Here is a 16,787-nt window from a genome sequence, read left to right as displayed (position 1 = left end):
TAGGCACAGACACACACACACACACACACACATGCAGGCAGGCAGGCGCACATACATAAATGCAGAATTCCAGGCTGTTTTACTCAACCCTCAGGAATGCACTCCTTAGTGTTTCCCAATATGACCTTTATAACCTATACGAAACACAGCGAATGACACACTAGCAGTCCAAACAAGTCTCTTAATCCCTGTAAGACCCTCTTAAAAGAGGTATGCCCCATGTGAATACCTCACACAGAATCACATCTGGAGTGAGGACAGATAGTAGACGACGGTCTGCTCTACTGCCTGCTGTCTGTTAAGAGAGAGAATGTAAGTTGGTTTTCATTATGCACCAAACGGAAGATAATGGACTGAAACAGGATGGGACTACCAATAAGAAGCGCTAAATTTCATTGTCCGTTGCAAACCTTTTGCAGTAGAGTGCCCTAATGAATACGACCTAGAAGGTCTACATCACCACTATGACACCCCAGGCCAAGAAGGATATGTTGTCATAGTCTATATAGCTGCAGATCTCCAGACAGAGATAACAAGACACTCTGCCTGGGAAAAGTGAACTGAGAAGGGGAAAACAGATAGCATCAGAGGAAGAGGCAAAGCGACAGGGATAAATGGGCCCAAAATCTTTCTTATCCATCAGGTGGCGTTTTTACTTTTTTGTATGGAGGTCAATGGGTGTCGAATTTGGTGAACAAAAAATGTAATGGCTTATTTGCTACATGTGGCTTATTTGATCGAATACAAGTTCCGTAATGATTAGGTTGTTACAAGTGTGCTGATATAGGTAGGACATGTGGCGTCCTGACAACTTTGAGAAGAAAAAAACACTTTCAATCAGAGTTGTGCCTGGCCGTCACTAGTTACCACAGCTACAAAATCATAAACCTGTTTCTACGTCTCCTCTTATAAGGGCGGCTGCCTTTAAAAAACATCCATTTGAAAATGGCATATGTGACACCGATATGAGTCAGAAACAGTTATTCTAGTATCAAAATTGTATGTATGTAAAATTGCGCAACTAAAACAACCTCGGCAAAAACGTAAATTAATTACAGATTTCTTAAGTTATCTTATATTAATTCGGGAGTTTTTGAGGAAGTGCCTCATGGGGGACAAACATCATTAACCAAATGTGGAATCGGTCAGGAAACACACCTCCAAAACTCAAATCCGATTTTTTCAGTGGCTCTTTAAAATATGCTTTTTAAACCTAACCCTAACCACAATGCTAACCTTATGCCTAACCCTGAACTTAAATTATGACCCAATTTTTTTTTTTACGCTATAGCCAAGTTTGACGTTGTGGCTGTGGTAACTAGAGTGCCTGTTGTTCGCACGCGTACACTGAGTGTACAAAACATTAAGAACACCTGGTTAATATTGAGTTGCACCCTGCCTTTTGCACTAAGAACAGCCTGAATTCATCAGGTCATGGACTCTACAAGGCGTCAAGATTCCACAGTGATGCTGGCCCATGTTGACTCCAATGCATCCCACAGTTGTGTCAAATTGGCTGGATGCCCTTTGGGTGGTGGACCATTATTGATACACACGGGAAACTGTTGAGTGTAAAAAGCCCAGCAGCATTGCAGTTCTTGACCCAAACTGGTGCGCCTGGCACCAACTACCATACCCTGTTCAAAGGCACTTCAATATTTTGTCTTGCCCATTCACCCTCTGAAAGGCACACAAATAATTAACATCCAATCACATTAACTGTTACTCTCTTGTGGGAAACCTTGCGCAGACACTTAGAAACGAAACATGCCCGATTGAAAAATAAGCCACAGGAGTTTGTTGAGCGAGAATTAAGATGACTTTCAAGTATTAAGACATGTACCCCTGTATATGATACCATTAATAAGAAGCAACAGATACCATTAATAAGAAGGGGCTAGAAGCGTCTTATAAGGTGAGCTACCGAGTGGCTAGGACAGGCAAGCCCCATACTATTGTGGAGGACTTTATTATTCCTGCCGCCGTGGATATGGCTGGGACAATGCTGAAGGAAAAGACCCCAAAGAATATACAGCCAATATCTTCATCAAACAACACTGTTTCACGACGCATCAGTGACATGGCAGAAAGATGTTTTGAAACAATTACTGCTTCGCATAGAAGCCAGTGAATTATATGCGTTACAGCTGGATGAGTCAACAATCATGGCGGGCCTGGCACAGCTCCTGGTATGTGTCCGTTACAGTCATGAGGGGTCTATTAAGGAAGACATCCTCTTCTGCAAACCACTGGAAACCAGGACAACAGGAGCGGATATTTTTAAAGTACTGGACAGCTTTGTGACATCAAATGGACTTTGGTGGTCAAGATGTGTTGGTATCTGTACTGATGGTGCAAAAGCCACGACAGGGAGACATAGTGGAGTCATAAAGCGTGAGCAAGCAGTTGGTCCCGACACCAGTTGGGTACACTGCAGCATCCACTGAGAGGCTCTTGCTGCCAAGGGAATACCTGAAAGCTTGGAAGATGTTTTGGACACTATAGTGAAAATGGTTAACTTTGTTAAAGCAAGGCCCCTGAACTCTTGTGTATTTTCTGCATTATACAATGATATGGGCAGCGACCATGGAACGCTTTTACAACATACAGAAGTGCGCTGGTTATCAAGGGGCAGAGCATAGACATGTTTTTTTTAATTGAGAGACGAGCTTAAAGTTTCCTTTACTGACCATCGTTTTCACTTGTCTGACCGCTTGCATGATGAGTCTCTCACACGAATGGCATATCTGGGTGATGTTTTTTCTCACCTGAATGATCTGAATGTATGATTACAGGGACTCTCCTCAACTATATTCAATGTGTGGGACAAAATTGAGGCTATGATTAAGAAGTTGGAGCTTTTCTCTGTCTGCCTTAACAAGGGCAACACATGGGTCTTTCCATCGTTGAATTATTTTTTGTGTGCAAATGAACTCAAGCTTATATAGTGAGGCACCTGAGTGAGCTGGGAACCAATTACCTATGTGAGAGTGGATTCTCGGCCCTCACTAACATGAAAACAAAATATAGGCACAGACTGAATTATTTAAGACAGAGACTCTCTCCAATTCGACCCAACATTGCAGAGTTATGTGCATCCTTTCAAGCACACCCTTCTCATTAACCTGTGGTGAGTAATTCACAATTTTTTAAGAACAAATAAGGTTTTATATGTAAGATGGCTAAATAAAGGGCAACATTATTGATTATTATATAATCATTTGTGCCCTGGTCCTATAAGAGTTCTTTGTCACTTCCCACGAGCCGGGTTGTGACAAAAACTCACACTCATTCTTATGTTAAAAAATGTATCGTGTGTGTGGCAGGCTAACAATGATGAGCTGACCCTGGTGCTAGAGGGGATAGGCAGCTGGAGGTTGAATGTTATAAGGGTTACGGGACTATAAAAGGTTTGGGAACCACTAAGAATGAGTGATTTGAAGTGGATTTAACAAGTGACATCAACAATGATCATAGATTTCACCTGAATTCCCCAGTCTATATCAAGGAAAAAGCAGGTGTCCTTAATGTTTTGTGCACTCAGTGTATCTGATAATGTGACTTGACTATTCCCTGATGTCTATCCTGTCATCTCACCTAAAGTTTTACACACACACACACACACACACACACACACACACACTGAATTGCAATTGCAGGGTATGGAATGGAGCAAGGGAGGGGGTTGTTTGTTTAAAGTAAATCACGGCAGGAAAGGGATGGAATGGGGGAGTGAAGGGTGTTTGTGTGTGTGTCTCAACCTGGTGCTTGTGTGTGCTCACCTAGCTGTGTGTGCACGTGTGTGTGCGCGCCATCATCTGTATCTGGCTACCAGTATCGCGGCATGCGCTTGTCTTTCTCTGTGTCTACATACATTACATCTGATTCAGTGTTTGTGTTCATGTGTCTTCATGTGTGTTGATGTCTTGTATATTTCCATGTGTGTCTGTGTGTGAAATGACTGGCCCAGCTCTGCCTCATCCCTCGCCGGCATGACCGTGGGGGGATTTGAGATTAATGTCAGCTGGTGTGGCCTCTTTGATCCTACACAGCCTGACCAGACAAGCATCTTTCATATTGGGCGACAGCACCAGGAGGGATCGCCTCTTAGCCGATGATTGAAACCAAAACAAGACACAGACAACTTTTCTACATGTGCACATTGACCAGAGGCATATTGAGGCACATTCAATGGGTTAGGAAGTGCAGTGTTGAGGAATGTTTCTGTACAGAAGTAGAATGAATGGAAAATAGTTCACTGCCAGAGGTTCTGAATCTTTATGGTGAATATGTACTGTGTCTTGAGCATTCGATGATGGATTTTAAATATGCCTCCTGGTCCTTTTACTCATGCTGAAAGCTGACAGAAAGAGAAAGAGGAGGAAAACGGAGAGAGAGAGAGAGAGAGAGTGTGTGAACTTCAGATGTTTTAGAACCAGAGAGAAAACCTTTTACCTTTTAAAAAAGGGGAAGGGAAGAAAAAGATTGGGGGAGTCGGAGTACAGTACCTGCTGGTTCTCTCTCTGGCATCCTAATCCCTTCTGCCAAAACATCTGTCCTTTTAAAGGCCCTCTCTCCCCGAGTGACACACATCTGTACACACATCTGTGGAAATGCTCTTGCACTTCTCGGAACCAAATATAGATAGATAGATAGATAGATAGATAGATAGATAGATAGATAGATAGATAGATAGATAGATAGATAGATAGATAGATAGATAGATAGATAGATAGATAGATAGATAGATAGATAGATAGATAGATAGATAGATAGATAGATAGATAGATAGATAGATAGATAGATAGATAGATAGATAGATAGATAGATAGATAGATAGATAGATAGATAGATAGATAGAGAGAGAGAGAGAGAGAGAGAGAGAGAGAGACTGCATATTTCTACATTCCACATATAAAGTAGTTTTACCTATACTGATAAAAATGTAAATGCAACATGCAACAATTTCTAAGATAAAAATTACAGTCACAGTTCATATAAGGAAATCAGTCAATTGAAATAAATTCATTAGGCCATCATCTATGGATTTCACATGACTGGGAATACAAATATGCATCTGTTGGTATACCTTTAAAAAAACATAGGGGCGTGGATCAGAAAACCAGTAAGTATCTAGTGTGACCACCATTTGCCCCATGCAGTGCAACATCTCTTTCGAACAGAGTTGATCAGACTGTTGATTGTGGCCTGTGGAATGTTGTCCCACTCCTCTTCAATGGCTGTGTGAAGTTGCTGGATATTGGCGGGAACTACAACATGCTGTCATGCACGTTGATCCAGAGCATTCTAAACATGCTGAATCAATGACATGTCTGGTGAGTATGCAGGCCAAGAAAGAACTGGGTCATTTTCAGCTTGCAGGAATTGATGAATGGGGACTCTGTTCACAACATTGACATCAGCAAACTGCTCGCCATCACAACTTCAAACACGTGGTGTGTGGTTGTGAGGCCGGTTGGATGTACTGACAAATTCTCTAAAACTATGTTGGAAGCTGCGTAGAGGATTGTATTGAATTATCTGGAAACAGCTTTGGTGGACATTACTGCAGTTAGCATGCCAATTGCACGCTAACTCAAAACATTTTAGAGGGGCTTTTTATTGTCCCCAGCACATAATCATTATGCTGTTTAATTAGCTTCTTGATATGCCACATCTTTCAGGTGGATGGATTATCTTGGCAAAGGAGAAAGGCTCAATGTCAGGGATGTAAACAAATGTGTGCACAACATTTTTGAGAAATAAGCTTTTTCTGAATATGGAACATTTCTGGGATCTTTTATTTCAGCTCATGAAACATGGGACCAACACTTTACATGTTGTGTTTATATTTTTGGGGTCACTTAGGGGTCACTCTGGGGTCACTTAGAAAAACACATTTTTTTTGTCCATTAAATAACATCTAATTGATCAAAAATACAGTGTAGACATTGTTAATGTTGTAAAAGACTATTGTAGCTGTAAACGGCAGATTTTTTTATGGAATATCTATATGGGGGTACAGAGGCCCATTATCAGCAACCATCACTCCTGTGTTCCAATGGCACGTTGTGTTAGCTAATCCAAGTTATTCATTTTAAAAGGATAATTGATCATTAGAAAACCCTTTTGCAATTATGTTAGCACAGCTGAAAACTGTTGTCCTGATTGAAGAAGCAATAAAACTGTCCTTTAGACTAGTTGAGTATATGGAGCATTGGCGGGTTCAATTACAGGCTCAAAATGGCCAGAAACAAAGACCTTTCTTCTGAAACTCATCAGTCTATTCTTGTTATGAGAAATGAAGGCAATTCCATGTGAGAAATTGCCAAGAAACTGAAAATCTCGTACAACATCATGCACTACTCCCTTCACAGAACAGCACAAAACGGCACTAACCAGAATATAAAAAGGAGTGGGAGGCCCCTGTTCACAACTGAGCAAGAGGACAAGTACATTAGAGTGTCTAGTTTGAGAAACAAACAAGTCCTCAACTGGCAGCTTCATTAAATAGTACCCGCAAAACACCAATGAAGAGGCGACTCTGGGATGCTGTTGCAAAGAGTTTCAAAGAAAAAGCCCTATCTCAGACTGGCCAATAATAATAAATATTAAGATGGGTAAAAGAACACAGACACCGGACAGAGGAACTCTGCCTGGAAGGCCAGCATCCCGGAGTCGCCTCTTCACTGTTGATGTTGAGACTGGTGTTTTGTGGGTACTATTTAATGAAGCTGTCAGTTTAATGAAGCTGTCAGTTGAGGACGTGAGGCGTCTTGCTCAGTTGCTCAGTTGTGCACCAGTTTGGGCTGTTCTGTGAAGAGAGTAGTACACAGCGTTGTATGAGATCTTCAGTTTCTTGGCAATTTCTCGCATGGAATAGTCTTCATTTCTCAGAACAAGAACAGACTGGTGAGTTTCAGAAGAAAGGTCTTTGTTTCTGGCCATTTTGAGCCTGTAATCAAACCCACAAATGCCAACGCTCCAGATACTCAACTAGTCTAAAGAAGGACAGTTTTATTGCTTCTTAATCAGCACAACAGATTTCAGCTGTGCTAACATAATTGCAAAAGTGATGATCAATTAGCATTTTAGCTAACACAACTTGCCATTGGAACACAGGTTGCTGATAATGGGCCTCTGTACCCCTATTTAGATATTCCATAAAAAATATGCCGTTTCCAGCTACAATAGTCATTACAACAATAACAATGTTTTTCTTTCAAAAACAAGGACATTTCTAAGTGACCCCAAACTTTTGAACAGTAGTGTACATTCTTTTGATATGTTTTTAATAAACATCTATGCATTTTTCTCTCTCGCTCTTCATGACAATGTTTGCAGCATATAGTTGGGTCTTAATGCCATATTGAACCACATCGAGAAAGTGAACAGCTGAAATGCTCTCCATTCCACCAACTTAATCTACATTCTTCCTGTGCGTTTGACACTTTTCTCAGTTTTGTCTCTCGTTCTAAATGAAAATGTTTAAGGAATGCTGTTTACCGGCTCTCAAAACCACCGACTTGAGGGAGAGAGAGCAGCCAAATTCAATTTCACCTTATTCTAAGTCCTTCACTTTAATTCCTTGTAGCTTTTGGCTGCTAGAAATAAACACAATTATCTTTCTCTCAATGTCTCCCGCTACGAAATTGTTCAAACAACACTGCCACGCACACACTATCTCTTGGGTTTCATTCACCATAACCCTGCATTCCATCAGTCTGCTGTGGATGCAGCTAGCTACAGCTAGCCTAGCGCTCTGCTAATGTCCTGCTGGTGCAACAGGTCCTCCCAAGGAGGGACTAGATGGACCTGGTCTAATAAGTTCAAAAATCAACATTCATTATCAATGTCTGTTGCAAAAACATGATCCTGCATGAAATGTTGAAATGCTGGAAACCATTCCAAAAAGTCACCCTACAGTATTCCCTATACAGTGCATTGTTAAAATATTCAGACCCCTTGACCTTTTCCACATTTTGTTACGTTGCAGCCTTATTCTAAAATGTATTAAATGAAACATCAATCTACACACATTACCCCATAGTGACGAAGCGAAAACAGGTTTTAAGTATTTTTATACGTTATTTACATAAGTATTTAGGCCCTTTGCTATGAGACTCAAAATCCTGTTTTCATTGATTACCCTTGAGCTGTTTCTACAACTTGATTGGATTCCACCTGTGGTAAATTCAATTGATTGGACATGATATGGAAAGGCACACGGTTGACAGTGCATGTCAGAGCAAAAACCAAGCCATACGGTTGAAGGAATTGTCTGTACAGCTCCGAGACAGGATTGTGTCAAGGCACAGATCTGGGGAAAGGTACCAAAAAATGTCTGCAGCATTAAAGGTCCCCAAGAACACAGTAGCGTCGATCATTCTTAAATGGAAGAAATTTGGAACCACCAAGAATCTCCCTAGAGTTGGCCACCCGGCCAAACTGAGCAATTGGGGCACCATCCCTACTGTGAAGCATGGTGGTGGTAGCATCATGCTGTGAAGCATGGTGGTGGCAGCATCATGCTGTGGGGATTTTTTCAGTGCCAGGGACTTGGAGACTAGTCAGGATTGAGGGAAAGATGGACGGAACAAAGTACAGAGAGATCTTTGGTTAAAACCTGTTCCAGAGCGATCAGGACCTCAGACAACGCAGGAGTGGCTTTGGGACAAGTCTCTGAATGTCCTTGAGTGGCCCAGCCAGAGCCCAGACTTGAACCCGATCAAACATCTCTGGAGAGACCTGAAAATAGTTGCGCAGCAATGCTCCCCATCCAACTTGACAGAGCTTGAGTGGATCTGCAGAGAAGAATGGGAGAACCTCCCCAAATACTGGTGTGCTAAGCTTGTAGCGTCATACCCAAGAAGCCTCGAGGATGTAATCGTTGCCTAAGATGCTTCAACAAAGTACTGAAAATGGTCTGAATACTTATGTAAATGTGATATTTAATTTTTTAAATTTTTAATTTACAAACATTTCTAAAAACCTGTTTTGCTTTGTCATTAACATGTATTGTGTGTAGATTGATGAGGGGGAAAAAAACTATGTAATACATTTTAGAATAAGGCTGTAACGTAACAAAATGTGGAAAAAGTCAAAGGGTCTGAATACTTTCCCGAATGGACTTTATAATGCAGAACCCTATGGGCCCTGGTCAAAAGTAGTGCACTATGTAGGGAACAGGGTGCCATTTGGGGTGCATATATAGCCTGCAGCAGCCACTGGATGTCTTTGGTGAAGAGAGTAAAGAGAAGAGACTCTAAAGGGGACTAAGCTATGAAGCTATACCCTACCCAAGCCCTAATGATTCAAATAGAGAGAAGGGGTCCACTAGAAGGAGGGGTTGGATTTTTTTGTTCTCGCTGATGCTGGCTGTGTGGGGATAGAGTGTGTCTTGTAATTGTGTTGTGTCTGTGTGTGCCGACATTTGAATACTGATTTCATTTTAGATCTTAATACAGTATTCAAATGAATGTGTGTGGTGTCCCAGACACTCATTTAAATAATGTATTGAGATACAAATTTAAATAAAGTTTTCAAGTGTGTATGTGTGTATGTGTGAGCTTGTGTGAATCCCACACTGGTCTGAAGCTGCTGCTGCCTCTGAAAAAAAAACTGAAAAGCCTAGAGGGGATTTTCCTTCTGAAAGGCAAAGCTTTTCTCCTCCCCCTTCTCCAGCAGTCTTTCCCTCTCTCACGCTCCCACTTGCTCCAAAAACACAGTGCTGCCAGAGAAGCTCAAGACTGGAGCCAGCGAAGCAACAGGAAGCAAGACACTTCATCGCTTGGAGCTCAACTCACTCAAACTTGTGGAAAGTCACTAAGGGATGGGAACTTTCCTACTTACTCGCAGACCACTAACTGTCATGTGGACCTACCTTCATCAATGGCATTATCTTGGCGATTAAGAAACATGAGAAGAAGACCGCTCTCACTAGAGTCAATTATCTGGACGGAATTATCAGGAGAAAATGTGAAGAAACATTCTGCAGGATAGAAGAGATACTGTCGGAAAGATGGTAACTAATGATACTTTTTCTATTGAGCTGTCATGTGCTTTTGTCTCCGTTGTCTCATGTTACCTCTTCCAGGTCTGTGAGTTGCGGTGCTCCACTGACCTACTGAGTGAATAACTTACGGGTTTGTCTTTCTCAGTGGCTTCTCCCGTAATGCATAAATGGAGAGTATCTTGAATGGATTTTGTATTCAAAGCACACTGTCTGCAAACTTTGAGACACAGAGTACATTGCAGATTTGATAGATGAATAGCAAAGCAAGTTACCTATTGACTTTAAAAAAAAAGAAGAATTTAAATCATTGTAGCTAGCAGTTCTACTGTAGCAAGTACTGCATTTTGATATAGCCTTGATAATGTTGATTAAACACATATTTATTTCAGATTAAAGTTAACAGTCACTACAAGTATTGACCATTTTGCTCTCCTAAAAAAGTGACACATGTTCAATATATTCAATATGTTGTCCCTAAAGCACAGTTTATGTTGTTAGGGACACAGCGAACTGAACACAGCATCTCAAGCCCCTCAAGTGTCCCTCCAATCGAGAGAAAAGAAGCTGCAGCAAAGAGTCTTTGTTTTTTTTTGCAATGGCAATATGTCACTTTTTTGGGCAACCCGAATTCAAAAAGAAATGTATGTCATTCTCATTGAAAGTATGTCTAAGAGGCGGTAGATCTGTTCTATGTGCGCTATTTCTATGCTCCCCGTTCTTAAGTTTAGTTTTTGGAGTCTTTTACTTTCGGTTTTGGACACCAGCTTCAAACATCTAAAAATACAATATTTTTGGGGGTATGATAAAGATATTTTCACAGCGGTTTAGATTTTACAATGATTCTCTACACTACACTTGCTTATTTTGCCACATAAACTGAAATTAAGCAAACTTTTATGGAGCAATTTCTGCATAGTACATCTATAATCATTGATTATATGTCAATAATCATCTACAAGTTAATAGCAGGCTGCATTTCACACACCAAGTAGGATAGTGGGAAGACAGGCAGCACTTAATAAAATACATGGCCCTAGCTAGCAAAAAGACACTGCTAGACAACAACAGAAAAAGACTCAAATCATACTAATCACTCCTGGAGATATCAGTTGTCCTCTAGCTATGGAATGAAGCACTCTTCCCTGTGTCTGATCACACTGCTATGATCTGAGGAAGGGTACAAAAAAATTTCTCCAAGAACACAGTAGCCTCCATAATTCTTAAGTGGAAAAAATCTGGAACCACCAAGACCCTTCCTAGAGCTGGCTCCCGTCCAAATTGAGCAATCGGAGGAGAAGGGCCTTGGTCAGGGAGGTGAACAAAAACCCGATGATCACTCTGACAGAGCTGAAGCGTTCCTCTTTGAAGATGGGAAAAACTTCCAGAAGGACAACAATATCTACGGTACTCCACCAATCAGGCGTTTATGGTAGAGTGGCCAGACAGAAGCCAAGTCTCAGTAAAAGGCAGACGACAGCCCGCTTGGAGTTTGCCAAATGGCACCTAAAGACTCTTAGACCGTTAGAAACAGGAATCTATGGTCTGATGAATCCAAGATTGAACTCATCGGCCTGAATGCCAAGCGTCACATCTGGAGGAAACCTGGCACCATCCCTACGGTGGAGCATGGTGGTGGCAGCATCATGCTGTGGAGATGTTTTTCAGCGGCGGGGACTGGAAGTAGTCAGGATCAAGGGAAAGATGAATGGAGCAAAGTACAGAGAGATCCTTGATGAAAACCTGCTCCAGAACACTCAGGACCTCAGACTTGGGTTAAGGTTCACCTTCCAACAGGACAATGACCACAAGCACACAGCCAAGACAACGCAGGAGTGGCTTAGGGGCAAATCTCTGAATGTCCTTGAGTGGCCCAGCCAGAGCCTGGACTTGAACCCGATCAAAAATCTCTGGAGAGACCTGAAAATAGTTGTGCAGCAAAGCTCCCCATCCAACTTGACAGAGCTTGAGAGGATCTGCAGAGAAGAATGGGAGAAACTCCCCAAATACTGTTGTGTCAAGCTTGTAGCGTCATACCCAAGAAGACTCAAGGCTGTAATTGCTGACAAAGATGCTTCAACAAAGTACTGAGTAAAGGGTATGAATACTTATGTAAATGTATTATCTAAGTTTTTATTCTTAAGACATTTGCAAAAAAATTCTAAAACCCTATTTTTTCTTCGTCATTATGGGGTAATGTGCGTAGATTGAAAAAACTATTTAATGTAATGTAACAAAATGTGGAAAAAGTCAAGTGGTCTGAATACGTCCCGAATGCACTGTATAAACGGGTTACCTACATAATTAGAATGGTACAAATCAATGTTTTGTCAAACCCTTGGTATACGGTCTGATATACAGTCCCTTGCGAAAGTATTCGGCCCCCTTGAACTTTCCTCCTTGCAAAACAGCTCAAGCTCAGTGAGGTTGGATGGAGAGCATTTGTGAACAGCAGTTTTCAGTTCTTTCCACAGATTCTCGATTGGATTCAGGTCTGGACTTTGACTTGGCCATTCTAACACCTGGATATGTTTATTTTTGAACCATTCCATTGTAGATTTTGCTTTATGTTTTGGATCATTGTCTTGTTGGAAGACAAATCTCCGTCCCAGTCTCAGGTCTTTTGCAGACTCCATCAGGTTTTCTTCCAGAATGGTCCTGTATTTGGCTCCATCCATCTTCCCATCAATTTTAACCATCTTCCCTGTCCCTGCTGAAGAAAAGCAGGCCCAAACCATGATGCTGCCACCACCATGTTTGACAGTGGGGATGGTGTGTTCAGCTGTGTTGCTTTTACGCCAAACATAACGTTTTGCATTGTTGCCAAAAAGTTCAATTTTGGTTTCATCTGACCAGAGCACCTTCTTCCACATGTTTGGTGTGTCTCCCAGGTGGCTTGTGGCAAACTTTAAACGACACTTTTTATGGATATCTTTAAGAAATGGCTTTCTTCTTGCCACTCTTCCATAAAGGCCAGATTTGTGCAATATACGACTGATTGTTGTCCCATGGACAGAGTCTCCCACCTCAGCTGTAGATCTCTGCAGTTCATCCAGAGTGATCATGGGCCTCTTGGCTGCATCTCTGATCATTCTTCTCCTTGTATGAGGTGAAAGTTTAGAGGGACGGCCAGGTCTTGGTAGATTTTCAGTGGTCTGATACTCCTTCCATTTCAATATTATCGCTTGCACAGTGCTCCTTGGGATGTTTAAAGCTTGGGAAATCATTTTGTATCCAAATCCGGCTTTAAACTTCTTCACAACAGTATATTGGACCTGCCTGGTGTGTTCCTTGTTCTTCATGATGCTCTCTGCGCTTTTAACGGACCTCTGAGACTATCACAGTGCAGGTGCATTTATACGGAGACTTGATTACACACAGGTGGATTGTATTTATCATCATTAGTCATTTAGGTCAACATTGGATCATTCAGAGATCCTCACTGAACTTCTGGAGAGAGTTTGCTGCACTGAAAGTAAAGGGGCTGAATAATTTTGCACGCCCAATTTTTCAGTTTTTGATTTGTTAAAAAAGTTTGAAATATCCAATAAATGTTGTTCCACTTCATGATTGTGTCTCACTTGTTGTTGATTCTTCACAAAGAAATACAGTTTTATATCTTTATGTATATCTTTATGCCTGAAATGTGGCAAAAGGTCGCAAAGTTCAAGGGGGCCGAATACTTTCGCAAGGCACTGTGTACCACAGATTTCAGACAATCAGCATTCAGGGCTCGAACCACCCAGTTTATATTTAATGGGTTCTAACTTAAAATTCTTTATTAGTTTACAATTGTGAAATGTATGCTCCCTGCATATAAAAACCACAAAGACTGGATCGTAATTTCTATGACTCACATGGTGGATGAACACATTGCCTGTAGCCTACTGTACATGGTATATTTTTGTATGGAAAATGGCTGTGAGGACTTTTTCTACAATATTCAAAACATATTGACACAATTGCAATCTTTAATTTGATGAAACACTGAATTTGGTCTTACTGCAATTAGCCGATAGAAATGAATTGAATAACAGATTCATACATGGAAAAACATCTTTCCATAGAGTGGTCAAACCGTTCAGACACCACAGACGTTTTCATGAGAAGACCGACTTTTGGGATGTCTCATGGTCTGACAAACACAGGTGTAGCTAGATCACCTTCCACCACAGAGGCGGATGTGGCGGATTGAAACGTAGAAACGCATGGGATTTTTTTATTATGCCAATTCGATTTTCCCTTGGGCACGGACATCGGCTTGATGTCCGTGCCTTGGGCACGGACATAGACTTGAATTGTATTAATTGCATACATTGTTGTTTCTAAAGTATGTCATTTTGAGAATATTGTTTTTTACATCTCAAAATAAGACGCCACACTTTTAAGACAATTGGGTTCCAAAAGAGATATCAACCTGGCTATGGACAAAAGATAATCTCTATTTTTGTAGCTTTCTTTATGCAGACTATCAACAGTAGCCAGCATATTGCTAGTATGGTCACTAATGAAGGTTAACTTTTGTAAATCACTTTCTCTTTAATAAATAATCTCAATGAGAAGTTGGTGGGCATTTATTTTTGCTCAGGGCAGCTTTTGTGTGCTTTGTGAACGTAGCTATCAACTTCTGTACTGCTCAAGAAGTTGTGGTGTTTGAATGAACTGCCAATCGTATTGCTCAAACGTTTCTGCATGTATTCTTCAATGGTTTTCAAAGGCAGACTGCAACAGAGCAGGTAAATGTTTTAATGGTATGCAAAAATATGCGAATAAGTTACTGGCACGGTCGGTGCTGCTGCTTTGAAACTGGGGCAAATGCTGTCTCGCCACACGTTTTCCGACGGCTCTGCGTAGTATGCCATTTTCAGGGACCACTTTTGGCTTGTGAACAATACTTTCAGAACTACTGGCTAAAAAAGTATACAAAAGTACTGGAGAATCTCTTAAAAACTCTAAATTCTGTTATCAAATCTATAACAGAATTTCTAAAAATCTGTAACGGAATTACTGCAATTAGTAATTCATAGTCACAAACCACAGTTGGGTCACCTGCTTACAGTCCTCCCTTCCACTGGCATACTGGTATTAGGAAGATCAAACATGGTATGACAGCAAGATAATGAAACAAAAATTCAAGGAAGAAGAACATCTATCTCATCGTTGCAGTTACATCATAGGGGTCATTCATATTGGCACAGAAGACGTTAAACAGTTTTTTTTACTTCATTTTTGAAACTGGCTAGAGAGGACGTTGTTTTTATGGGCAGAGGCAACTCATTTCACTCTGAGGTTCCAGTATACAAGAAAGTACCTTTCCCAGCATTACTCCTGAACCTGTATAAGCACACATTAGCAACACCTGATCTGTTGCCGTGATTGTGTGCATCCCTAACACAGGTAAATATAAGATAGATATCTTGACGCATAATCTAGATACTAGATATATATAGATACTCCTGTAAACCAAACCCAGTCTAATCTGAGACACCCTAGCCTCAACAGGCAGCCAGTTGAGTTCCTGAAAGCAGCTCCTGCCTATGTGAGTATGTGGACTCACCTTCAATACTACCCTGATAAGCTTATTCTTGGCTATCTGGAGCATTCTAGACAAAAATGTAGTCCTGGCATTAACCTTCCCTAGCACTTTAGTGGCCATGCTCACACCTCCCAAGCTTCCATTATGGATGCATCCCAGGTAAATAACAGAGGTTTTAGTAGTCAGCACCTCACCCCCTAACTCCACTGTGATATCAGAGGACCTACTCAATTTAAGTCTGAATCCAAAAAGAATTGCCTCAGTTTTACCTCAGTGCAGAGATAGCTTATTATCTCCAAGCCATTTACTAATGTTAGTAAGCTCTGTGCTCAGTATGCTCTCCAACATAGTTTTACTTTTGTGAGACACCAGAAGTGTGGAGTCATCCGCATAAAGGAAAAGATGACAAGAACAGCATCTTTCATATCGTTAATATACAGTAAAAACAGTAGAGGCACAAGCACGCTCCCCTGCGGAACGCCACAACTCATTGGTTTTGCCTGAGACAGTGAACCATTAACCTCTCCTACTTGCGCCCTACCTAATAAATATAACTTTACCCAGCCTAGAGGGATATTGCTTAACCCCAGCGCCTTCAGTTTGGAGATTAGGGGATAGTGCTTAACTGTATCAAAGGCCTTTTGTAGGTCAAGTAGTACCATTCCACAGAGATCTCCTTCATCAATCTGTTTCCTGATGAAGTCAGTCAAGTGAAGTAGACATGAATCAGTGAAGTACGTTTTTCCAAAACCCGACTGAAAATCACACATTAGACTTTGTTTGTTGACATATTCATAAATGCTTGTATAGATTCTAGAATCTCATGATTAAACCAAGGGCAAGATAGTCTAGACAACCCTCCCTTTCTCTCACCCTCCCTCCCTCTCTCTCTCCCTGCCTCTCTCTCCAGTTAATGTCATCTCTCCCGGCTCTTACTGACACTTACACATGAGCCACCTCTCTTTCCATTTACTGAAACCAGCATCCTTACCCACTGAGCAGCAACACCGGACATCCGTGGACGTTGAAAAGTAGTTGAAATTTGGTCAATCCACCCTCGCTTTGATTTCAAAGTCCACAGACATCGTTTTTTGGTACGGTCCAGACTGGCTTAAATTTCAACGTCCACAGACATCGTTTTTTGGTACGGTCCAGACTGGCTTAAATTTCAACGTCCACAGACATCGTTTTTTGGTACGGTCCAGACTGGCTTAAATTTCAACGTCCACAGACATCGTT

At 41.2% G+C, this 16,787-nt stretch overlaps 1 protein-coding gene across 3 annotated transcripts in view; it reads left to right on the top strand.

Annotated features, from left to right (window-relative positions):
- The window catches only part of LOC110493958 (pleckstrin homology domain-containing family G member 4B), an 81,885-nt gene that overhangs the window by 13,008 nt on the left and 52,090 nt on the right, over positions 1 to 16,787 (top strand). For 2 of the 3 annotated variants that reach the window (XM_021568585.3, XM_021568584.3), the window contains exon 1: positions 9,577 to 10,024. The exons of the other annotated variant lie outside the window; for it this stretch is intronic. In XM_021568585.3, the coding sequence (XP_021424260.3) occupies positions 10,022 to 10,024 (3 nt within the window). In that variant the 5' untranslated portion in view covers positions 9,577 to 10,021. Of the gene's footprint in view, positions 1 to 9,576; positions 10,025 to 16,787 lie in introns of those variants that run through there. 3 annotated transcript variants of the gene reach the window in all.

This window comes from Oncorhynchus mykiss, chromosome 17 (genome assembly GCF_057628025.1).
Source record: "Oncorhynchus mykiss isolate SJ-2025 chromosome 17, ASM5762802v1, whole genome shotgun sequence".
NCBI lineage: Eukaryota > Metazoa > Chordata > Actinopteri > Salmoniformes > Salmonidae > Oncorhynchus > Oncorhynchus mykiss.
This window is presented reverse-complemented; position numbering and strand designations above follow the sequence as displayed.